This window comes from Hyperolius riggenbachi, chromosome 1, assembly GCF_040937935.1.
Source record: "Hyperolius riggenbachi isolate aHypRig1 chromosome 1, aHypRig1.pri, whole genome shotgun sequence".
Classification (NCBI taxonomy): Eukaryota; Metazoa; Chordata; class Amphibia; order Anura; family Hyperoliidae; genus Hyperolius; species Hyperolius riggenbachi.
Genome location: NC_090646.1, coordinates 346,462,181 through 346,483,271, shown reverse-complemented (window position 1 = coordinate 346,483,271; position 21,091 = coordinate 346,462,181). Strand labels below are relative to the sequence as shown.

General features: G+C 45.4%; 1 protein-coding gene across 1 annotated transcript in view; it reads right to left on the bottom strand.

Annotated features, from left to right (window-relative positions):
* The window catches only part of POLRMT (RNA polymerase mitochondrial), a 189,004-nt gene that overhangs the window by 2,352 nt on the left and 165,561 nt on the right, over window positions 1-21,091 (bottom strand). Inside the window, 1 exon segment of the mRNA XM_068234056.1 lies at window positions 15,628-15,700. Coding sequence (XP_068090157.1) covers window positions 15,628-15,700 — 73 coding nt within the window.

Sequence of the window (21,091 nt, the reverse complement as noted above, 5' to 3'; positions counted from 1 at the left end):
TGCCCTTGCGAGCTTACAATCTAAAGGAATAGGGGGGAATCATGAGGTGGGGTAGTATACAATATTCATACCTAGAGGCAGTGTGTTTTAGGATATCTAGTAGGAGTGCAACTTGGCAGGTTATGGTAATGCACTGTGTTGGGATACTGGAGTGCGTTGGATTGTATTGCACCAGACTCACTTTAACCAGCCGGGCGGTATGGACGAGCTCAGCTCGTCCATTATCGCCGGAGGCTGCCGCTCAGGCCCTGCTGGGCCGATTTTCATCAAATAAAAAGCAGCACACGCAGCTGGCACTTTGCCAGCCGCGTGTGCTACCTGATCGCCGCCGCAGCGCGGCCATCCGCCGAGGGTCCCCCCAGCCGCCTGAGCCCAGCGTAGCCGGAACAAACAGTTCCGGCCAGCGCTAAGGGCTGGATCGGAGGCGGCTGACGTCACATGACGTCACTCCGCTCGTCGCCATGGCGACGAGGTAAGCGAAACAAGGAAGGCTGCTCATTGCAGCTTTCCTTGTTACTTCTGGTCGCCGGAGGCGATCAGTAGAACGCATCCGGAGCGCCCTCTAGTGGGCTTTCATGCAGCCAACTTTCAGTTGGCTGCATGAAATAGTTTTTTTTTTTATTAAAAAAAAAACCCTCCCGCAGCCGCCCTGGCAATCTTAATAGAACGCCAGGGTGGTTAAACGTTGCATAGACTTACAATTGCAATGTTATTTAACCTCCTGAGCATTACGCCGCTCAGGAGGTTTTGCCATTTTGTGCCCGCCAGAGATCCCACGACTGAAAACCTTATAGCTAGCACTAGGCTAGCTAGTACAAATGCCCGGCACCCCCGATCCCCCGTTTATACATTACCCAGCCTGGATCCAGCGATCGGCACAGCCTCCCCGTACAGCTCCGGTCTTCACTATGGGGAGGATCGCATAGGACGTCATGCGCAAACCCGATCCTCCCATAGAGAGACTAGAGCTGTGCAAGGAGGCTGCGCAATCGCTGGATCCAGGGGGGGGGGGGTGTATTAGCAGGGGGAATCGGGGGTTTCTGGCACTTGTACTAGCTAGCCTAGTGCTAGCTATAGGGTTTTCAGTTGTGGGATCTCATTTATTCTGTGTGGGGGACTCCTGGGGACAGGAAGCGGTATGCCCGACACAGTGTTGGACATACCACTAAGGAGGTTAAATTGCTTCTATTACACAGTACCCCACTGTGAATGAAGCCTTAAAGAGAAACTCCAACCTCGAATTGAACTTTATCCCAATCAGTAGCTGATACCCCCTTTTACATGAGAAATATAATGATTTTCACAAACAGACCATCAGGGGGCGCTGTATGACTGATTTTGTGCTGAAACCCCTCCCACAAGAAGCTCTGAGTACCGCGGTACTCTGGGCAAACTGCCACAATGTAACAATGTTCACAGACAGGAATTAGCTGTTTACAGCTGTCTCTAACAGCCAAAACAGCTAGGAGCAGCTACATAACCTGCCCACAGTAAAAATGTCACCATGTAATAAATGTCAGAATGTAAATCGGGGAGAGGAAAGATTTTACAATGAGCAAACACTGACTAAATCATTTATACATAATTATGGTAAAAAATGAAGCACTTTTTTTACTACATTATTTTCACTGGAGATCCTCTTTAAAGGAGTTGTCAGGCAATTTTAAATAAAATAAACGCTACTTACCAGGGGCTTCCTCCAGCCCCAAGCTCCCAGGACCTCCCTCACCGCATCTCTGCAAGCAGCCGTTTGCCGGAGCTCCGACCCGGTCCCCGGCGATGACGTCAGAGCGACCTAGAGGTCGCTCTACTGCGCCATCGGCGCTGTCAATCATCGCCACGTGGGCCGGAGCGGACTGCGCCGGCGCAATAGTTCTGCGCCTGCGCAGTCCGCTCCAGCCCATGTGGCAGTGACTGACGGCGCCATCCGCGCAGGCGCAGTACAGAGCGACCTCCAGGTCGCTCTGACGTCATCGCCGGGGACCGGATCGGAGCTCCGGCAAACGGCTGCTTGCAGAGATGTGGCGAAGGAGGTCCTGGGAGCTTGGGGCTGGAGGAAGCCCCTGGTAAGTAGCGTTTATTTTATTTAAAATTGCCTGACAACTCCTTTAAAGAAGCAACAATCAATTATATTATACCTCCTACATCCCTTATATTAGCATCCCCACTTCCACTAAACACCACCTACTTATTCCCCTAGACTCCATGCTCATTATCGAACTTTCCCTCCTAAGCTTTATGCACACTGTAAATACAGGTCCTTCTAAAAAAATTAGCATATTGTGATAAAGTTCACTATTTTCTGTAATGTACTGATAAACATTAGACTTTCATATATTTTAGATTCATTACACACAACTGAAGTAGTTCAAGCCTTTTATTGTTTTAATATTGATGATGTTGGCATACAGCTCATGAAAACCCAAAATTCCTATCTCAAAAAATTAGCATATCATGAAAAGGGTCTCTAAACAAGCTATTAACCTAATCATCTGATTCAACTAATTAACGCTAAACCCCTGCAAAAGATTCCGGGGGCTTTTAAAAACTCCCAGCCTGGTTCATTACTCAAAAAAAAAATCATGGGCAAGACTGCCGTCCTGACTGCTGTCCAGAAGGCCATCATTGACACCCTCAAGCAAGAGGGTAAGACACAGAAATAGTGGAGTGTCCGCAACACTAGGAACGCAAGAAAAGAGTGTGCAAGGGCTCAAAATATATATGTATATAGCAATAGGGGGAAAGAAAGCCCCAAAACATAGCACCACTCGTAAATAGTAGTAGATCATTTATTCAAAAATTTACATATACAGTGGTGTGAAAAACTATTTGCCCCCTTCCTGATTTCTAATTCTTTTGCATGTTTGTCACACTTAAATGTTTCTGCTCATCAAAAACCGTTAACTATTAGTCAAAGGTAACCTAATTGAACACAAAATGCAGTTTTAAATGATGGTTTTTAATATTTAGTGAGAAAAAAACCTACATGGTCCTGTGTGAAATAGAAATTGCCCCCTGAACCTAATAACTGGTTGGGCCACCCTTAGCAGCAATAACTGCAATCAAGCATTTGCGATAACTTGCAACGAGTCTTTTACGGCGCTCTGGAGGAATTTTGGCCCACTCATCTTTGCAGAATTGTTGTAATTCAGCTTTATTTGAGGGTTTTCTAGCATGAACCGCCTTTTTAAGGTCATACCACAACATCTCAATAGGATTCAGGTCAGGACTTTGACTAGGCCTCTCCAAAGTCTTCATTTTGTTTTTCTTCAGCCATTCAGAGGTGAATTTGCTGGTGTGTTTTGGGTCATTGTCCTGCAGCACCCAAGATCACTTCAGCTTGAGTTGACGAACAGATGACTGGAGATTCTCCTTCAGGATTTTTTGGCAGACAGTAGAATTCATGGTTCCATCTATCACAGCATGCCTTCCAGGTCCGGAAGCAGCAAAACAACCCCAGACCATCACACTACCACCACCATATTTTACTGTTGGTATGATGTTGTTCTGCTGAAATGGTGTGTTACTTCTACGCCAGATGTAACGGGACACGCACCTTCCAAAAAGTTCAACTTGTGTCTCGTCGGTCCACAAGGTATTTTCCCAAAAGTCTTGGCAATCATTGAGATGTTTTTTTTTAGCAAAATTGAGACGAGCCTTAATGTTCCTTTTGCTTAAAAGTGGTTTGCGCCTTGGATATTTTACATGCAGGCCGTTTTTGCCCAGTCTCTTTCTTATGGTGGAGTCGTGAACACTGACCTTAATTGAGGCAAGTGAGGCCTGCAGTTCTTTAGATGTTGTCCTGGGGTCTTTTGTGGCCTCTCGGATGAGTTTTCTCTGCTCTCTTGGGGTAATTTTGGTCGGCCGGCCACTCCTGGGAAGGTTCATCACTGTTCCATGTGTTTGCCATTTGTGGATAATGGCTCTCACTGATGTTTGCTGGAGTCCCAAAGCTTTAGAAATGGCTTTATAACCTTTACCAGACTGATAGATTTCAATTACAGTACTTTTGTTCTCATTAGTTCCTGAATTTCTTTGGACCTTGGCATGATGTCTAGCTTTTGAGGTGCTTTTGGTCTACTTCTCTGTGTCAGATAGCTCCTATTTAAGTGATTTCTTGATTGAAACAGGTGTGGCAGTAATCAGGCCTGGGGGTGACTACAGAAATTAAACTCAGGTGTAATAAACCACCTTTAAGTTATTTTTTAACAAGGGGGGGGGCAATCACTTTTTCACACAGGGCCATGTAGATTTGGAGGTTTTTTTTCTCACTAAATAATAAAAACCATCATTTAAAACTGCATTTTGTGTTGATTTAGGTTATCTTTGACTAATAGTTAACGGTTTTTGATGAGCAGAAACATTTAAGTGTGACAAACATGCAAAAGAATAAGAAATCAGGAAGGGGGCAAATAGTTTTTCACACCACTGTAGCTGATGCAAAAATTTATATTGACAGATTAGAGTTTCACAGGTTAAAAACAATTAAAACCGACCACAAAGTCGTATAAGGTAACAGCTGCATACAATCATTTTCCAATTAGTAATCAAATTTGAGGTCAAGAGAAAATCACAATATAATATCATCACAAAGATTGGCAATATATGCCTAAATACACACCTCAATGCGCATCTACTTAGAGCACATTCAAGGTTGAACCCGGGTTCAGTAAAGTGAAGACATGCATATAAACGTATACATAGTGAAAGTATAAAATACAATAGTCAAATTCAGCAGATAAATATAAAGTGCAAATATGTATTGTGCACCCAACAGAGGGGCTGCTATAATAAACAACCTAGGAGCAGCCTATAAATAAAGTGCATAGAGAGATGAAAGGTGCAAGAAAATAGTAGGAGAAATACTTAGCCCGGGAAGACCAGGGAGGCTGGAACAGTGCAGCTGAAGATAGGAGGGAGTCCCTTCAAGACAGTCCCGCAAGCTCCGCGGGCGTCACCCCGCTTTGGAAGGAGAGGAAAGGGATACCAAGAGGGTAAGACATAGAAAGAAATTTCTGAACGAATAGGCTGTTCCCAGAGTGCTGTATCAAGGCACCTCAGTGGGAAGTCTGTGGGAAGGAAAAAGTGTGGCAGAAAACGCTGCACAACGAGAAGAGGTAACCGGACCCTGAGGAAGATTGTGGAGAAGGACAGATTCCAGATCTTGGGGGACCTGCGGAAGCAGTGGGCTGAAGTCTGGAGTAGAAACATCCAGAGCCACCGTGTACAGGCGTGTGCAGGAAATGGGCTACAGGTGCCACATTCCCCAGGTCAAGCCACTTTTGAACCAGAAACAGCGGCAGGAGCGCCTGACCTGGGCTACAGAGAAGCAGCACTGGACTGTTGCTCAGTGATCCAAAATACTTGGATGAAAGCAACTTTTGCATGTCATTCGGAAATCAAGGTGCCAGAGTCTGGAGGAAGACTGGGGAGAGGGAAATTCCAAAATGCCTGAAGTCCAGTGTCAAGTACCCACAGTCAGTGATGGTCTGGGGTGCCATGTCAGCTGCTGGTGTTGGTCCACTGTGTTTTATCAAGGACAGGGTCAATGCAGCTAGCGATCAGGAGATTTTGGAGCACTTCATGCTTCCATCTGCTGAAAAGCGTTATGGAGATGAAGATTTCATTTTTCAGCACGACCTGGCACCTGCTCACAGTGCCAAAACCACTGGTAAATGGTTTACTGACGATGGTATTACTGTGCTCAATTGGCCTGCCAACTCTCCTGACCTGAACCGCATAGAGAATCTGTGGGATATCGTGAAGAGGAAGTTGAGAGACGCAAGTCCCAACACTCTGGATGAGCTTAAGGCCGCTATCGAAGCATCCTGGGCCTCCATACACCTGAGCAGTGCCCACAGGCTGATTGCCTCCATGCCACGTCGCATTGAAGCAGTCATTTCTGCAAAAGGATTCCCAACCAAGTATTGAGTGCATAACTGAACATAATTATTTGAAGGTTGACTTTTTTTTGTTTTAAATAATGATCTTTATCACAATATGCTAATTTTTTTAGAAGGACCTGTACGCCCCCCTCCCTTTCATTTGCACATACATCCCCTTCTTTGACCTCCACTTCACTCACTCTACAAATGAGCATACCATTCTTCCAGTACAATTAGCCCCACCCAGGAGACAGGACTAGCAAACTAACACTTAAGTAGGCCATCATTTACACTGTAGCGACATATAGTAGAATGCCGTAAATTATTCAGGATACCCACTTTTACGTTAATAATCCTGGTTTTAGCATCAGATACACTTCCTGTATCTATATATTGATACATAGCCCTGCCTTCTCAGTGATGTTTAGCTATGCGGAATTGTTCTCCCAGAACATTCTGTGTAAAGGCTCTTACATTCACAACATTGATATTGAACAAAAGTTGGCTCAGTCTAAGCGGGATGTGCCTTCTTTAGGAATGAGACACAGTGGCTTTGTGTTTGAGGATTGGGAGATGGTTTCAGGGCCTTCAATAGAGATTGCCACATCAGAACTGTACAACATTCAACAATAAATCTGTCAGGTCCAGGGCTTACCTGGCAATCCCTACACAGCCTCAAAGTACTGATGGAAGCCCTGAGTTGTTTTTGCTTCCAATTGGTTTTATTTTACTGTTCAACTACCTAAAGACTGCGTCACGCTAATGGGTGTGACCGCGGCGGCAGCCCCAGGACCGCCTAACACCAATTGGCGTCAAGTCCTGGGGCCGGCTACTGCAGGAGATCGTACACAAGCTGCGCGCACATCTCCTGCTTGGGAGGTGGAGCTCTGCCCCGCCTTCAGTCTTCGAGCGGCGTTCGCCGCTTGGGAGACAGTAAAAAGACAGCTGTCCCCCTGGGGCACAAGAGAGCGATCGGCAGTGATAGGCTGAAGCCTAGAAAAAAAATTGTGAAAAAGAACAAACAAGTGGTGGCATCAGACCCCACCAACAGAAAGCTCTATTGGTGGGGAAAAAGGGGGGGGGGGGGGGGGGGGGGAGGGAAATCACTTGTGCGGCTCTGCAGCTTGGCCTTAAAGCTGCAGTGGCCCATTTCTGTATAAATGGCCTGGTCTTTAGGGGGGTTTAGCACTGTGGTCGTCAAGAGGTCAAGTTGCATTGTTTGCTTCAGTCCTCTGCAAAGGTTTCAGCAATACCTTGGGTGCAATCTCATGGCTTTAAGGTGGCCATACACTGGTCGATTTGCCATCAGATTCGACCAACAGATAGATCCCTCTCTGATCGAATCTTATCAGAGAGGAATCGTATGGCTGCCTTTACTGCAAACAGATTGTGAATATATTTCAGCACGAAACCGATCACAATCTGTGGTGGTGCTGCCGCTGTCCAGCCCCCCCCTCTCCCCCCCCCGGAAAAATTACCATCTCTGGCCGGCGCGAGTCCCCTGTCACCGCTGGATTCTGGACCGGCTGGCTTCACTTCTTTCTGTCTGGGGAAGTTTAAACAGTAGAGGGCGCTCTACTGTTTAAACTTCCTGCCGGGAAGCCAGCCAGTCCGGAATCCAGAACCCAGTGGAGAAAAAGACAGTGGTGACTCGCACCAGCCGGAGCAGGTAATGTATTGCGTCAGTCGTCAGGCATTCGAACGCTGCTATCGACGCAATCCCAACCCGCCGGCGATCGAGCAAAATGTTCCGCACGGCCGGCTCGATGGGAACGATTGATTTCGGACGGAAATCAATAGTTTGCGCAACAATTTCACAGCAGATTCGATCACAGTGATCGAATCTGCTGTATATCGGCGGGAAAATTGTAAGGCGTATGGGCCCCTTTAAACATCCCAAATTATTTTATTAGTTCTGTCTGGGGACCTATTTAGTTCATACAATTCAGCTTACACAAAATCTTCAACCATCACTACAACATTTTAGATTGCGTTTTATCTCCACCGTCTGCCCTTCTGCACCCCAACCTACCAACTACTCAAGTAAAAAGCAGGTGGAGTTACCCGCTTTAAAATTGTTAAAGCGGACGTGAACTCAGAAAGGCCTCTCTGCTCTAAAACATACACAACAGCATAATAATCTTTAACCTCTTGAGGACTGCTGTGTTAAACCCCCCTAAAGATCAGGCACATTTTCATTAAATTGGCCACTGCAGCTTTAAAGGGAACCTTAACTGAACGGGGGGTAAAGAGTTTTACTTACCTGGGGCTATTACCAGCCCCCTGCAGCACTTCTGTGCCCTCGGCGCCGCTCTGGAATCCTCTGGTCCCCCGCTATCACTTAGTTTCGTTTTTGACGACTCACCAGTCGCAGGCCGCCATGCGTATTATTGGACGCATTCACCAATGCAATTCGCGCTATTGCGGACCGCAACGCGTACAAAAATACGCGTTGCCGCAATCCGCACGCGTAGATATGCGGCAACGCGTATTTTTGTACGCGTTGCGGCTGGTGAGTCGTCAAAAACGAAACTAAGTGACAGCGGGGGACCAGAGGATTCCAGAGCGGCGCCGAGGGCACAGGACTGCTGCAGGGGGCTGGTAGTAGCCCCAGGTAAGTAAAACTCTTTACCCCCCGTTCAGTTAAGGTTCCCTTTAAGGCCAAGCTGCAGGACCGCAAAACACAGCACACAAGTGATTCCTCCCCCCTTTTCTCCCCACCAACAAAGCTCTCTGTTGGTGGGGTCTGATCGCTCCCCCAGTGTTTGTTTATTTGTGTTTGTTTTGTTTTTTAATAAAAAGTGTGTTTTTTTTTTCTTCTGTTGTATACCCTCCTCCCTCCCTCCCCCCGCCGGCCAATCCCGGTGATCAGCTGTCATAGGCTTCAGTCTATGACAGCCGATCACCTCTGTGGCTCAGGAGGGGACAGCCGTGTCACACGGCTGTCCCCAGTACAGCGCTGCTTCTGATCGCAGCGCTGTACGGGTAATTAGACGGCGATTACGCCGTCTAACAGTCTCCCGAGCAGCAATAGCCGCTCGGAGACTGAAGAGGGGGCGGAGCTCTGCCCTCCGAGAATGAGATGCGCGCGATCTCATTCAAAACAGAGCCCCAGGACTTTACGCCAATCGGCGTTAGGCGGTCCTGGGGCTGCCGCCGCGGCCAACGCCCATTGGTGTGACGCAGTCGGCAAAAGGTTAAACAAAAAAATATTTCTTTGTTACACCTGATACAAATCCTAAAATAAATCTTCATTGTTTTTACTTCCTGATTCATGGAAGCAGACATATTGTTAACCACCTGTGCTTTCAAATGGCCTTATCTGCCATCTCTGCCATAGGCAGTCATGTGACACGGGAGAGATCAGATTACAACTTGTGATTAGACACAAATGAGGGGGAATTAAACAGGCAAAACTCTGTAAATACATACAAGGTGCATTTCTCTATGTATTTCCTCAGCCTTGTGCAAGAGTTCAGGTCCACTTTAAAAAATACATATCATGAACTCTGCATTAAATGTTAAAATACAGTAAGTAAAAGTATATTAACCTTGGGAGAGCCGAGGAACCCAGTCTTTAAAGCGGTATAAAACTCTGACATAATATTCAATAAAAATAGGTTTTCCTACTTTTTATATCACATACAGTTATCATGTTTGCTTTTGTGCATAAGTAGTATTCATTTAGAAATTACAAGTTCCCAAAGTACACTTTTTTTTTTTTGCTCTGAGAGCAGCAATTGCATTTTATTTATAACTGGTGTATTTCTATTGTAATGTACCCAGGAATGATTTCTGAGTGTCTGCACAGTCAGAGAAGTGTTTACATTCCTCACTTGATACAATTAAGTAAACACAAGATAATGTTAAACACAAGATAATCACTAGTTCTGTTGCGGGCTGTCCCTGCGGGGAGCTTAAGTAAAGGACTTGGAGGAACTCCAGTGAAAATAATGTAGTAAAAAAAGTGCTTCATTTTTTACCATAATTATGTATAAATGATTTAGTCAGTGTTTGCTCATTGTAAAATCTTTCCTCTCCCCGATTTACATTCTGACATTTATTACATGGTGACATTTTTACTGTGGGCAGGTTATGTAGCTGTTCCTAGCTGTTTTGGCTGTTAGAGACAGCTGTAAACAGCTAATTCCTGTCTGTGAACATTGTTACATTGTGGCAGTTTGCCCAGAGTACCGCGGTACTCAGAGCTTCTTGTGGGAGGGGTTTCAGCCCATAATCAGTCATACAGCGCCCCCTGATGGTCTGTTTGTGAAAATCATATTTCTCATGTAAAAGGGGGTATCAGCTACTGATTGGGATAAAGTTCAATTCTAGGTTGGAGTTTCTCTTTAAGCTCCCCGCAGGGACTTTTTTGTTTTCTAGAACAGCATTCAACTAGTTAAACACAGGACGTGTTTAACTAGTTGAATGCTGTTCTAGAAAACAAAAAAGTGTGGTAGTATATAATATGCTGTAAATCTTTTAGAGCAAAGAAATGCTGGGGTTCATTCCGCTTTAAGCACAGCAGGGCCCACAAACAGCCTAAGAAGTTGCCCTTTACCACTGAGTACTGCCGGCGATTTGTGCTGGTTGGTTGAGACGGCTGATCAGTTGAGTTCCAGATAATCAGGACTCTACTGCATTTGGTGTTAAAGCCTAAAATCCTCCAGATAGCTACTATGTGGTAAGCTTTAAATGTAGAAAATATTGAGCTAATACTTTGCAAAGAGACTAAACCTCACATGAGAATTGTTCTTAGAGAATAGGCTACACTAAAGCCATACATGAAATAAAGGTGCTTGGAGAAAAGAGCGCAGGGGATTGCAGCTAATAGAAATCCTACTGCTGGATTGTAAAAGTATTTTACTATGACTAAACCTAACCCTACTCTCACACAGAGCCCTCCCTCTACCGATTCCCTAAGAGCTTCCCCCGGTGGTGCCTAAACCTAAGATGCCCAAACCCTTCCAGTGTGGTGCTTAACCCTTACCCACACCCATTCTTGCACCTAACTCTACTCCCCCCCCCCCCCCTTTCCTAAACCTTAACCCTTGGTTAGCGCTCTCCCTTTGCATTGCTATGTCTCCGGTTCAAATCCCAGCCTGGGCACTGTCTGCAAGGAGTTTGTATGTTCACCCGGTATCTGTATGGGTTTCCTCGGGGCACTCCGGTCTCCCCCACATCCCAAAAACACATAAGTTAATTGGCTTCCCCCTAAATTGGCCCTAAACGATGATACATACACTACACGGTACATACATAGACGTGACTATGGTAGGGATTAGATTGTGAGCCCCTCTGAGGGACTGTTAAAGCAGATCCGAGATGAAAAACTATAACAAGTAACTTGTCTATATATCTTATCTTAAAGGGAAGGTTCAGGGAGGGTGGGTAAAAAATAAAAATCAAATTCCACTTACCCGGGGCTTCCTCCAGCCCGTGGCAGGCAGGAGGTGCCCTCGCCGCCGCTCCGCAGGCTCCCGGTGGTCTCCGGTGGCCGACCTGGCCAGGCCGGCTGCCAGGTCGGGCTCTTCTGCGCTCCAAGGCCCGGAACTTCAGCGTCCCACGCCGGCGCTCTGACGTCATTGGACGTCCTCCGGGCTCTACTGCGCAGGCGCAGAAGTACTGCGCATGCGCAGTAGAGCCCGGAGGACGTCCGATGACGTCAGCGCGCCGGCGTGGGACGCAGAAGTTCCGGGCCTTGGAGCGCAGAAGAGCCCGACCTGGCAGCCGGCCTGGCCAGGTCGGGTCGGCCACCGGGAGCCTGCGGAGCGGCGGCGAGGGCACTTCCTGCCTGCCATGGGCTGGAGGAAGCCCCGGGTAAGTGGAATTTGATTTTTATTTTTTACCCACCCTCCCTGAACCTTTCCTTTAAGTTTAGATAGTTTACACAGCAAACCTAGCTGCATACAGCTTCAACAGTTTATGATGATTTATGTCTGTGATGCAATGAGAGCGGCCGTGTTCTGTTTGTCATCATTACACAGGTAATCTGCAACTGCATCTCCACCCCTCAGCATGTGAAAAATTCACTCCCCCCTCCCCTCTGCCTCTGAAATCTCTGGCTAGTAACCTCCTCCTCCTGGCCAGACTGAGCTCCCATAAGCCCTTGCTACATGGGTCTGAATCCCTTGGCGTTTTGGAGAAGCTGTGGGCAAGGCTTGTTTAGTTTATAGGGAATTAGAGTATTAACAAAAAAAAAAAAAAAAGTATTTGGCTTGAGGAATGCCCTATAAACTATATGTAAGGAACACAATTATGCAATGAATAAAAGTTCATCTCGGATCCACTTTAAGTGACAAGACTATATACACTGTACAGCGCTGCGGAAGATGTCGACACTATATAAATACTAAATGATATTAATGCAAAGCCATGATATGCGGCTAAGTAATTACATTTAGGTGTATGGATGGCGCCCCTTAACGGCAAGCACATGAAATTTACTCACCCGAAATTTCATGTGCTTGCTGGTAATGATCGCCTCCTTGCGCCAAAATGTAAATCCTTAGCCGCTTTATAAAAGCTGTGATTTGCAGCAAAAACTGTAAATGTTGCCGCCCTGCAGGTGTTTGCCACTATTCACAGCTTTTATAATAGGAGCCTATGTAGGTGCCGTTTTTTAATTAGGGCTCCTGAGTCCTTTTTACCCGATTCGGCACTAAAGACCCTTCTGAGAATCATCCTCCATCTATTTCCATAATCTTATCAAGTGATTTGTGTAAAATAGTGTGCCTGACTTTTGGGGAATAATTACTATATAAAGTCAGCCTTACACTATGCAACCATGTTTTCAATCCAGTACAATTTTTGCCAAATTAGACATTTCTGTCTAATCAAATGTCTAACTGGGCAAATAAATTGTTAGTGTATGGACAGCTTTAGACAACTAGTAGTGTAACTACTATTTGCAACGGGTTAATTGCCAGCGTTTTCCTTCTCAGACTCCAGCCCCTGTACAGTGTGAGTTGGTACCTCTTACATTGACAGATCCTAATCTCAGCAGACATATCTATTCATAATTGGTTAAAAACATCAGCCAAATAGTAATGAAGCCAGAAAAATCTCTATCCAGCGAAAATACAAAAAGGCCACGAAGAGAAGCTACAGTCATACAAAGAAGCCAACCTGAAAATTTGCACATCTCCATAACCCCCTATATTTGCATACATACAATCTGATCTAACTTGCTTTTATTATTCAATCAATATTTTACTGAATGATCGGGCTGCATTGTATATAACGGGATTATAAGCAGAAAAAGCCCCAGGTAAGTGAATATCTACTTTTTTTCCGGTGTAGTTTAATGCTCAGTTCTGCTTTAATGTACCCAAGATAGTTCCTGCTGATCTAGCTTTGTAAACTAGAAAGGGACAGCAACTAAACCATCCTACCTATACTAATAGCTTTAGTATATTGACGGATGTGTCAATCCAGGAAAAAAATGCTGCAGACCCAAACCTGCGGTCCATTTGGCAGAACGGATCAGTTCTAACGGAGCAATGTGATATGTTGAATGTGAATATTGATTAACATAGGATTCGTTCACTTCCATTAGGATCCGATGGACTCGTTTTAAAGGGAACCAGAGGCCCCAAAAAGAAAATTTTATACATACCTGGGGCTTCCTCCAGCCCCATACGCACGGATCGGTCCCGCGCCGCCCTCCTCCGCTTCCTGTATCTGGCGGTACCGGGTCCCGTAGTTTCGGCCAGTCGGCGGCAGCACGCGGACAATTATCCGCATCACAGGGTCTCCCGGCATACCCGTACGCGTGCAGCTGCATACTGCGCAGCCGCACGCGTAAGGGTATGGAGGGAGCCCCTGCTCATGCTGACATTTGGCCGTGTCCGCCGGAAGTGACGGGACCCGGTACCGGCGATCCAGGAAGCGGAGGATGGCGGCGTGGGAGCGATGCAGGCTTATGGGGCTGGAAGAAGCCCCAGGTATGTATAAAATCTTTTTTTCTTTTTAGGATTCCGGCGTCTCTGGTTCCCTTTAAGGCCAATGTGAACTGGGGCCAGACCCATATGGGCCTCAATGACAATGGAAAACAGCCAAGGCTAGATAAAAGGAATGACCAATGAAAAGTTACCCATTTTACCTTGCAAATGACTGAATGGGTTTTTAAACTTAAATGCAGTAAGAATCTACAGTATACACCAGCTGCAGCCACTACAAAACGGTTTTACTTTATATTGTCGGATTTCTTGTTATGTTACTTTACCGAAACACAGCATGAATCAGTAGGGAAAAACCAGCACAGAAAAGTAGGCAAAAACAGGGACTCCAGCACAAAAATAGACTAATGCTGGTTTAACACAAAAAGTAAGAAGCCAATGCAAGGCTGATACTACCATCATGAAAAATTGAAAACTTTAAAGTATCAGTGGTGGACATACATCCATGCAACTGTACGAGGGCCCTTCAAGTTCCATTTATTGAGGGGCCATAATTACTATTACCAGCCAGTAGTCACTTCATTTATCCCACCCGTGGCCTCCCGCTGCCCGCACCACACGTGATTGTTTTGATTAGTGGTAGCAGAGGGACAGAGTTGAGAACTAGCTGCAGCTCAGGAGTGATGTCACCTCCTCCACACACCTGTAAGTGGTGGTGTCTGTGCGGCACGATGGAGTAGAGTCAGCCTTGGAGAAGACAGTCAGAGCAGAGAGCACCGTTCCTGCTGTGTGAAGACACCCGTGGTGCCATTACTACTGCCTGCAATACGGCTGGCATCCCCTTGTGTAAGTACCAAATTCCAATAATGAAATCTATATACAAGGTCAGAACAGACGTGCCCTAGCCACAGTGTCATCATAGCAATAGCACTGCATAGCAAATAAAACACAACAGGAAAGGCAAACTCTATAACCACATTCACAAAATGGAGCCTTGTGCACGATAGGCAGACTAAACTGTGCCAATCCTAACAATACTATGGAACAAGCCGCATACATGTACAGCGCTGCGGTAGCTATTGGCGCTATATAAATACTAAACAACAACTGTGCCTCTCATTTGCTGTGTCGGCTCCTGTGCACATGTGTACAGGGAGCCAGCCTTATGGAAGCTACTTCTGTGTACTGCCACTACAGCTGGGCGCCTGACTCTATAGGATTAAATAGCAATGTTGAGCATTGATTAAACTGTATTGGTAAATGCAACCTGTAACCATACCAACTTTTGTTATGGCCACACTCACTTCTAGCCGTATCTCAGAATCTAGAGTGATTTAGTAAAGTATAAAGGAAATCCTGAGACTCCTCCATGAGATGGACTAGTCCACAACTTGTCAGAATGCTTAGATTTTTACTACCGACTGTGACAGGTACATAGAAAAATTATTTATAGTGCATTTTACCCTGGAAGAAATGTACAACTTATATTAATGTGTACACATATATTGTAACCTTCACAATTTTTTTGTGGTCCATTAATCATTTCAAATAAGGTTTGTGTGAAATCGCCTCACCTCCGCCGCTGTCTGGAATTTGGCCCTGAAAGACCTCCAGTCTGCGGTGTTCTGCGCACCGCTGGACTGCGCCAACTGAGGGACTTTTGGGGCTGAATTCCAGATGATCGACAACAAAAAAGCATGAGCCTGTAGGGGGGGGCTGGAGGAAGCCCCAGGTATGTATAATTTTTCTCTCCCTCCCTGTCTCAGATTCCCTTCAGCGTTCTCCCCAATGAGTCTCTTCATTTAAGCCATTACATGGTGAGGAAACCAGTATCCTCTTACCTTGTTCATTGTATCCACATTATCTGCATGGGTCCAGAAACAGTCATGAACAGACACAAATGTAAGTCCAAGCCTGCAGACACATTAGAAGGCGATAAACAGTAGTTATGATACAGTAAATAAGTTCAATCTCCTAATGGCCTTATGCATGATCAAGCAAAGAACAAAGTAAACAATGCAAAGAATATCCAGTATCAGGTTTCCAAACTGTAGTCATTACTATCATGTCAGCATTCCTACTCCAAGTAAAGTGGATTTCCTTTCTCACTAAAGTCTGCAGTCCCTGGGGGTGAGTTGATCCGCTATGCGGATTGCTTGCGGGTTCTGTACATACGCTCATCGGCTGAGGCCGTTATCAGCCACCTCACCCGATAATCAGGTGTGTGTACAGTTGCCCCCGTCCACCCAAAGCAATCCGGCCAGCGGATCAACTGACCCCCAGCAACGGCCGATTGCACTGTTCATGTTGCTCCGTCATCCCTCAGCCTCCCCGCATAGCAACACATTGCGTTATCAGCTACACAGCTGACTGTATCTGTACAGACCAGCCCAACGTGTCCCAAGGGGATCGGGGGCAGATCCCTAACTGGTGACATCCATCAAAGGCGTTTATGCACCTATATGCTGTCCATACACTTAAAGTGTACCAGAGACAAAAAAAAAAAAGTTTTATACATACTTGGGGCTTCCTCCTGCTACATGTGCATGGATCGCTCCCACGCCGCTGTCCTCCACTGCCTGCAGCTCCGGTATCAGGTCCCGTTAATTCTGTCAGTTACAGCCAGTCTGTGCAAAAATAAGTGTGCTCTCTATGGCAGCTGCCGGAGAGATATGCAGAGGGCCCACTTCTCTTGGGACCCGGGACCCATAGAAAGAAGCCAAATGATCGGTCATAAGCTAAGAGGACAGATGCAGACTGGATGCAATCTGTTCTCTCTCAGAGACAACAGAGCTTATCTATATTGTGTAAAAAAAATTTTTTTAAATATAAAGTTGTATAATGTGTTATAGTGTAGGGTATAGTATAGTTCTCTAGGGAGCCAGTCTCTAGTAGTGATGTCGCAAAAGGTTCGGTTCGTGGAAAAGTTAGCGAACCGCAATAGACTTTAATGGGGAGGCGGACTTCAAAATTTAGAAAACTTTCTACCGGCTGGACAAATGATAGAAAACATGTTTCAAGGGATAGAATACCTGGAGGAAGACATGATTGAGTGAAATACACATCAAAAGTCCCAGGAAAAAAATCTAGATTTCACATAAACCCTTATTTTAAGGTCCCAAATCTCATTCACTGTTCAATTACAGGCCTACACTACTTTACAACATCAGGCAGTGTATCCCTTCCGCCCTCCTCCCTTCCTCCTCCCTCACTCCCTCCTCCCGGAGGGTCTCATCTTCCAGGGAATTGTAGAATTTCAAAAGCCAGCTTATATACCTTGGCCGTGATAGAACCCAGGTCTGAGTGCTTGGTAGTCAGCTCTGTTAACCGCTGGTCCACCACCAACACTACATGCTAAAGGCAGCCTAGCATGTACCATTATGATGTATCCTAGAGAAAATGAGCTTGCTTAAAGATTTGTAGGCTTTTAAAAGCCAGCTTACATACCTTGGCCGGAAATTGAACCCAGGTCTTGGCCGGGAATTGAACCCAGGTCTGAGTGCTTGGTCGTCAGCTCTCTTAACCGCTGGTCCACCACCAACACTACATGCTGAAGGCAGCCTAGCATGTACCATTATGATCTATCCTAGAGAAAAATGAGCTTGCTTAAAGATTTGTAGGCTTTTAAAAGCCAGCTTACATACCTTGGCCGGGAATTGAACCCAGACCTTGGCCGGGAATTGAACCCAGGTCTGAGTGCTTGGTAGTCAGCTCTCTTAACCGCTGGTCCACCACCAACACTACATGCTGGAGCCAGCCTAGCATGTACCATTGTGATATACCCAAGAGAAAAATGACTTGGAACAATATGAAGGAAGAAACCGAGAGCCCAATATAGTGCAGTAAGTATTGACAAATGGAACAAAATAGAATAACAATAAGAAATATACTCACAAGTCTGGGTTACCACATAGGCAACCACTGACGAAGCAGGTGGGGAGTATTATAACCTGACCCCACTCAGGTATAAGAAGTCGCTCTCTGTAGATAGGAGAAAATGGGGATACACCCCTCCACCAAGGGTGGACTGAATCAGCAAATAATGAGGAGTAACAGAGGCGCCAGATTAGTATAAAAAGTTTAAAAACCGTTTAAAAAGAGGGGGGTTGGTGGTTACCACCCTCAGATAAAGAGTGACCAGCCAATGAGTCATCAGGCAATCAATCAGGAGATACACACGGCTATGTCAGCTGCAGTAGGCGCTATTCCTGCAGCTGACATAGCCGTGTGTATCTCCTGATTGATTGCCTGATGAAGCGGGCGCTTGACCCGTGAAACGCGTTGTTTGCTTGGAGATTACAAAATAAATTTTATTTATTTATTTACATATGACTCATTGGCTGGTCACTCTTTATCTGAGGGTGGTAACCACCAACCCCCCTCTTTTTAAACGGTTTTTAAACTTTTTATACTAATCTGGCGCCTCTGTTACTCCTCATTATTTGCCAAGAGAAAATGAGCTTGCTCGCTCTCTCTCTCTCTCTCTCTCTAGGACTTGATAGTTTTAAGCTGAAAATTCACTTCAATGGCATCAACGGATACCAGCAGAATTTCACAGGCAATTTCGGAATTGTACCGGATTGAAAAAGCAATTCCGTTCCGACCAAACGGAATGGAATGACCAATTTCCGCCCCAAAACTGCGGAAAATACAATTCCGCGGAAAGCGGTGACCATCCCTACTAGAGAGAGAGAGAGAGAGATGAATCTACATGGCTATCTGGGGTTCTCTTCGGACAACTGATCAACACCAAAGGCAAGGCCATGCCTGGGTGGGGTTGAACCACCAACCTTTTAGTTAACAGCCAAACACGCTAACCAGTTGTGCCACAGAGACTGTGTTCTACTCCTGGCCAATGTGAGTTGGCTTTTGACATACTACACATCCTTAAGCAAGCTAATTTTCCTCTAGGATAGATCATAATGGTACATGCTAGGCTGCCTTCAGCATGTAGTGTTGGTGGTGGACCAGCGGTTAAGAGAGCTGACTACCAAGCACTCAGACCTGGGTTCAATTCCCGGCCAAGGTATGTAAGCTGCCTTTTAAAAGCCTACACATCTTTAAGCAAGCTCATTTTTCTCTAGGATATATCATAATGGTACAATGCTAGGCTGCTTCAGCATGTAGTGTTGGTGGTGGACCAGCGGTTAAGAGAGCTGACTACCAAGCACTCAGACCTGGGTTCAATTCCCAGCCAAGGTATGTAAGCTGGCTTTTAAAAGCCTACACATCTTTAAGCAAGCTCATTTTTCTCTAGGATAGATCATAATGGTACATGCTAGGCTGCCTTCAGCATGTAGTGTTGGTGGTGGACCAGCGGTTAAGAGCGTTGACTACCAAGCACTCAGACCTGGGTTCAATTCCCGGCCAAGGTATATAAGTTGGCTTTTGAAATTATACAATTCCCTGGAAGATGAGACCCTCCGAGGGGGAAGGGAGTAGGGAGAAGACTCTCCCTAGCAGAGTCTGTCAGCAGCTGTCCCTTAACTAATTAGTGCAGGCAGACTAGTGAGTAAAACGGCACAAGGACCTTGCCTTTTATAAGGGGGGGTGGGGCTCCAGGAGTGAGTGCAGTCTGATTGGCAACAATGAGCCTGCTGACTGATGTAGAGGGTCAAAGTTCTGCTCAATAGAGCATTATGGGGCGAATCGAACTTCCGGAAAAGTTTGCCTGCTCTTGGCAAACGCGAACCACCGAAGTTCGCCTGGAACCGTTCGCGACATCTCTATTCGCTAGCAGTGTGATCGAGGCATTCGTTTTTGGTATCTCCATGCACGGAAGAAGTCGAGGAGTACGTTTTCGGATGTATTTTGTGGTCTCCAAACAGCATGTGCGCATTATGTTCTTCTTTAAGGCGATATAACACAGAAGAAATCCCTGTGGAAAAAAGGTCTACTGTGATCTGCTCTAAGAGGTGGGGGACGACCTGGGAACTGTCCCAAAGCTTATACTGACCTGTGTAGTCATTTGATGCGGTCAGTGGCACACAAAGGGTGCTGGTGGTGGCTCTCTATATGTCATGAAATAATCCATCTGCTGAAGTTATCGATAGGCCTTTGAAGACTTTGGATTGTCTGTGGATACCTTTAAAGGGACCTGGCTAATGTGTTTTGCATATTCACGTGTATTAGTGTTTTTACAACTTTGATTGCTTTGTATCTACTACACCGTGAGCTCTTGGATGTATTTATTTTTAATTGTAAGAGGAGGCGAACGGGTGTTTACAGGTGTGTTTTAAACTGTGAGCGCTACCTCGTGTGGATGAATGTGCGCATTATGTACTTTCAAAGTAGCAGGTTTGCAGGAAAAAATTGTTTTTTTATTTTACCCAATTTTTTAAATCAAAATTGAGAAAAGACCAGAGGGTCAAATCCCTAATTATACCCCTTGTCGAATATGTTGGGGGGGGGGGGGGTCTGCTTTTCTAGATGGGGTTTTTGGGAATATTTAATGGTATTGTACCTTACAAAATTGAGAAAAGACCAGACGATCAAATCCCTAATTATACCCCTTGTCGAATATGTTGGGGGGGTCTGCTTTTCTAGATTGGGTTATTTTTGGGAATATTCAATGGTATTGTACCTTACAAAATTGAGAAAAGACCAGAGGGTCAAATCCTAATTATACCCCTTGTCGAATATGTTGGGGGGGTCTGCTTTTCTAGATGGGGTTATTTTTGGGAATATTCAATGGTATTGTACCTTGAGCCTTGAAGTATGGTGCTAAAAAACTTGCTTTATATTTTTAGTCTTCCGAAACCCAAATACATACAATAACCATTGTTTAAAAATAAATAAATATGGCAGCCTACTCACTTCAGTTGTCCTTTAAGTTAGCAGAAGATGTTCCGACAGGGACTTTGGAACTTTTTACCTGCTCTCGCCTATTTGCCTATGTGTTGAACATGAAGCATTGCATATGAAACTGCAGAAAATAACCCACTGGGCGATTAAATTGATCAAGCAAGCTCATTTTTCCATCCGGACGGATGCAAAATACAAATGACTTAGGTGATGGTTCCCACTGCAAGAGTGTTTAAAATGTGGAATATCTTACCACAGGAAGTAGTTATGGCAAATTCTATACTCACATTTAAAAAGGGTGTGGCTGTTTTCTTAAAGTGGATCCGAGATGAACTTTTACAAATTGCATAATTGTGTTCCTTTCCTATTGTTCATAGGGCATTCCTCAAGACAAATACTTTTTCGTTTTTGTTTTAATACTCTAATTCCCTATAAACTAAACAAGCCACGCCCACAGGTTTTCAGAGAGCCAAGGTACTTTCAGACAGTAGCAAGTGCTCA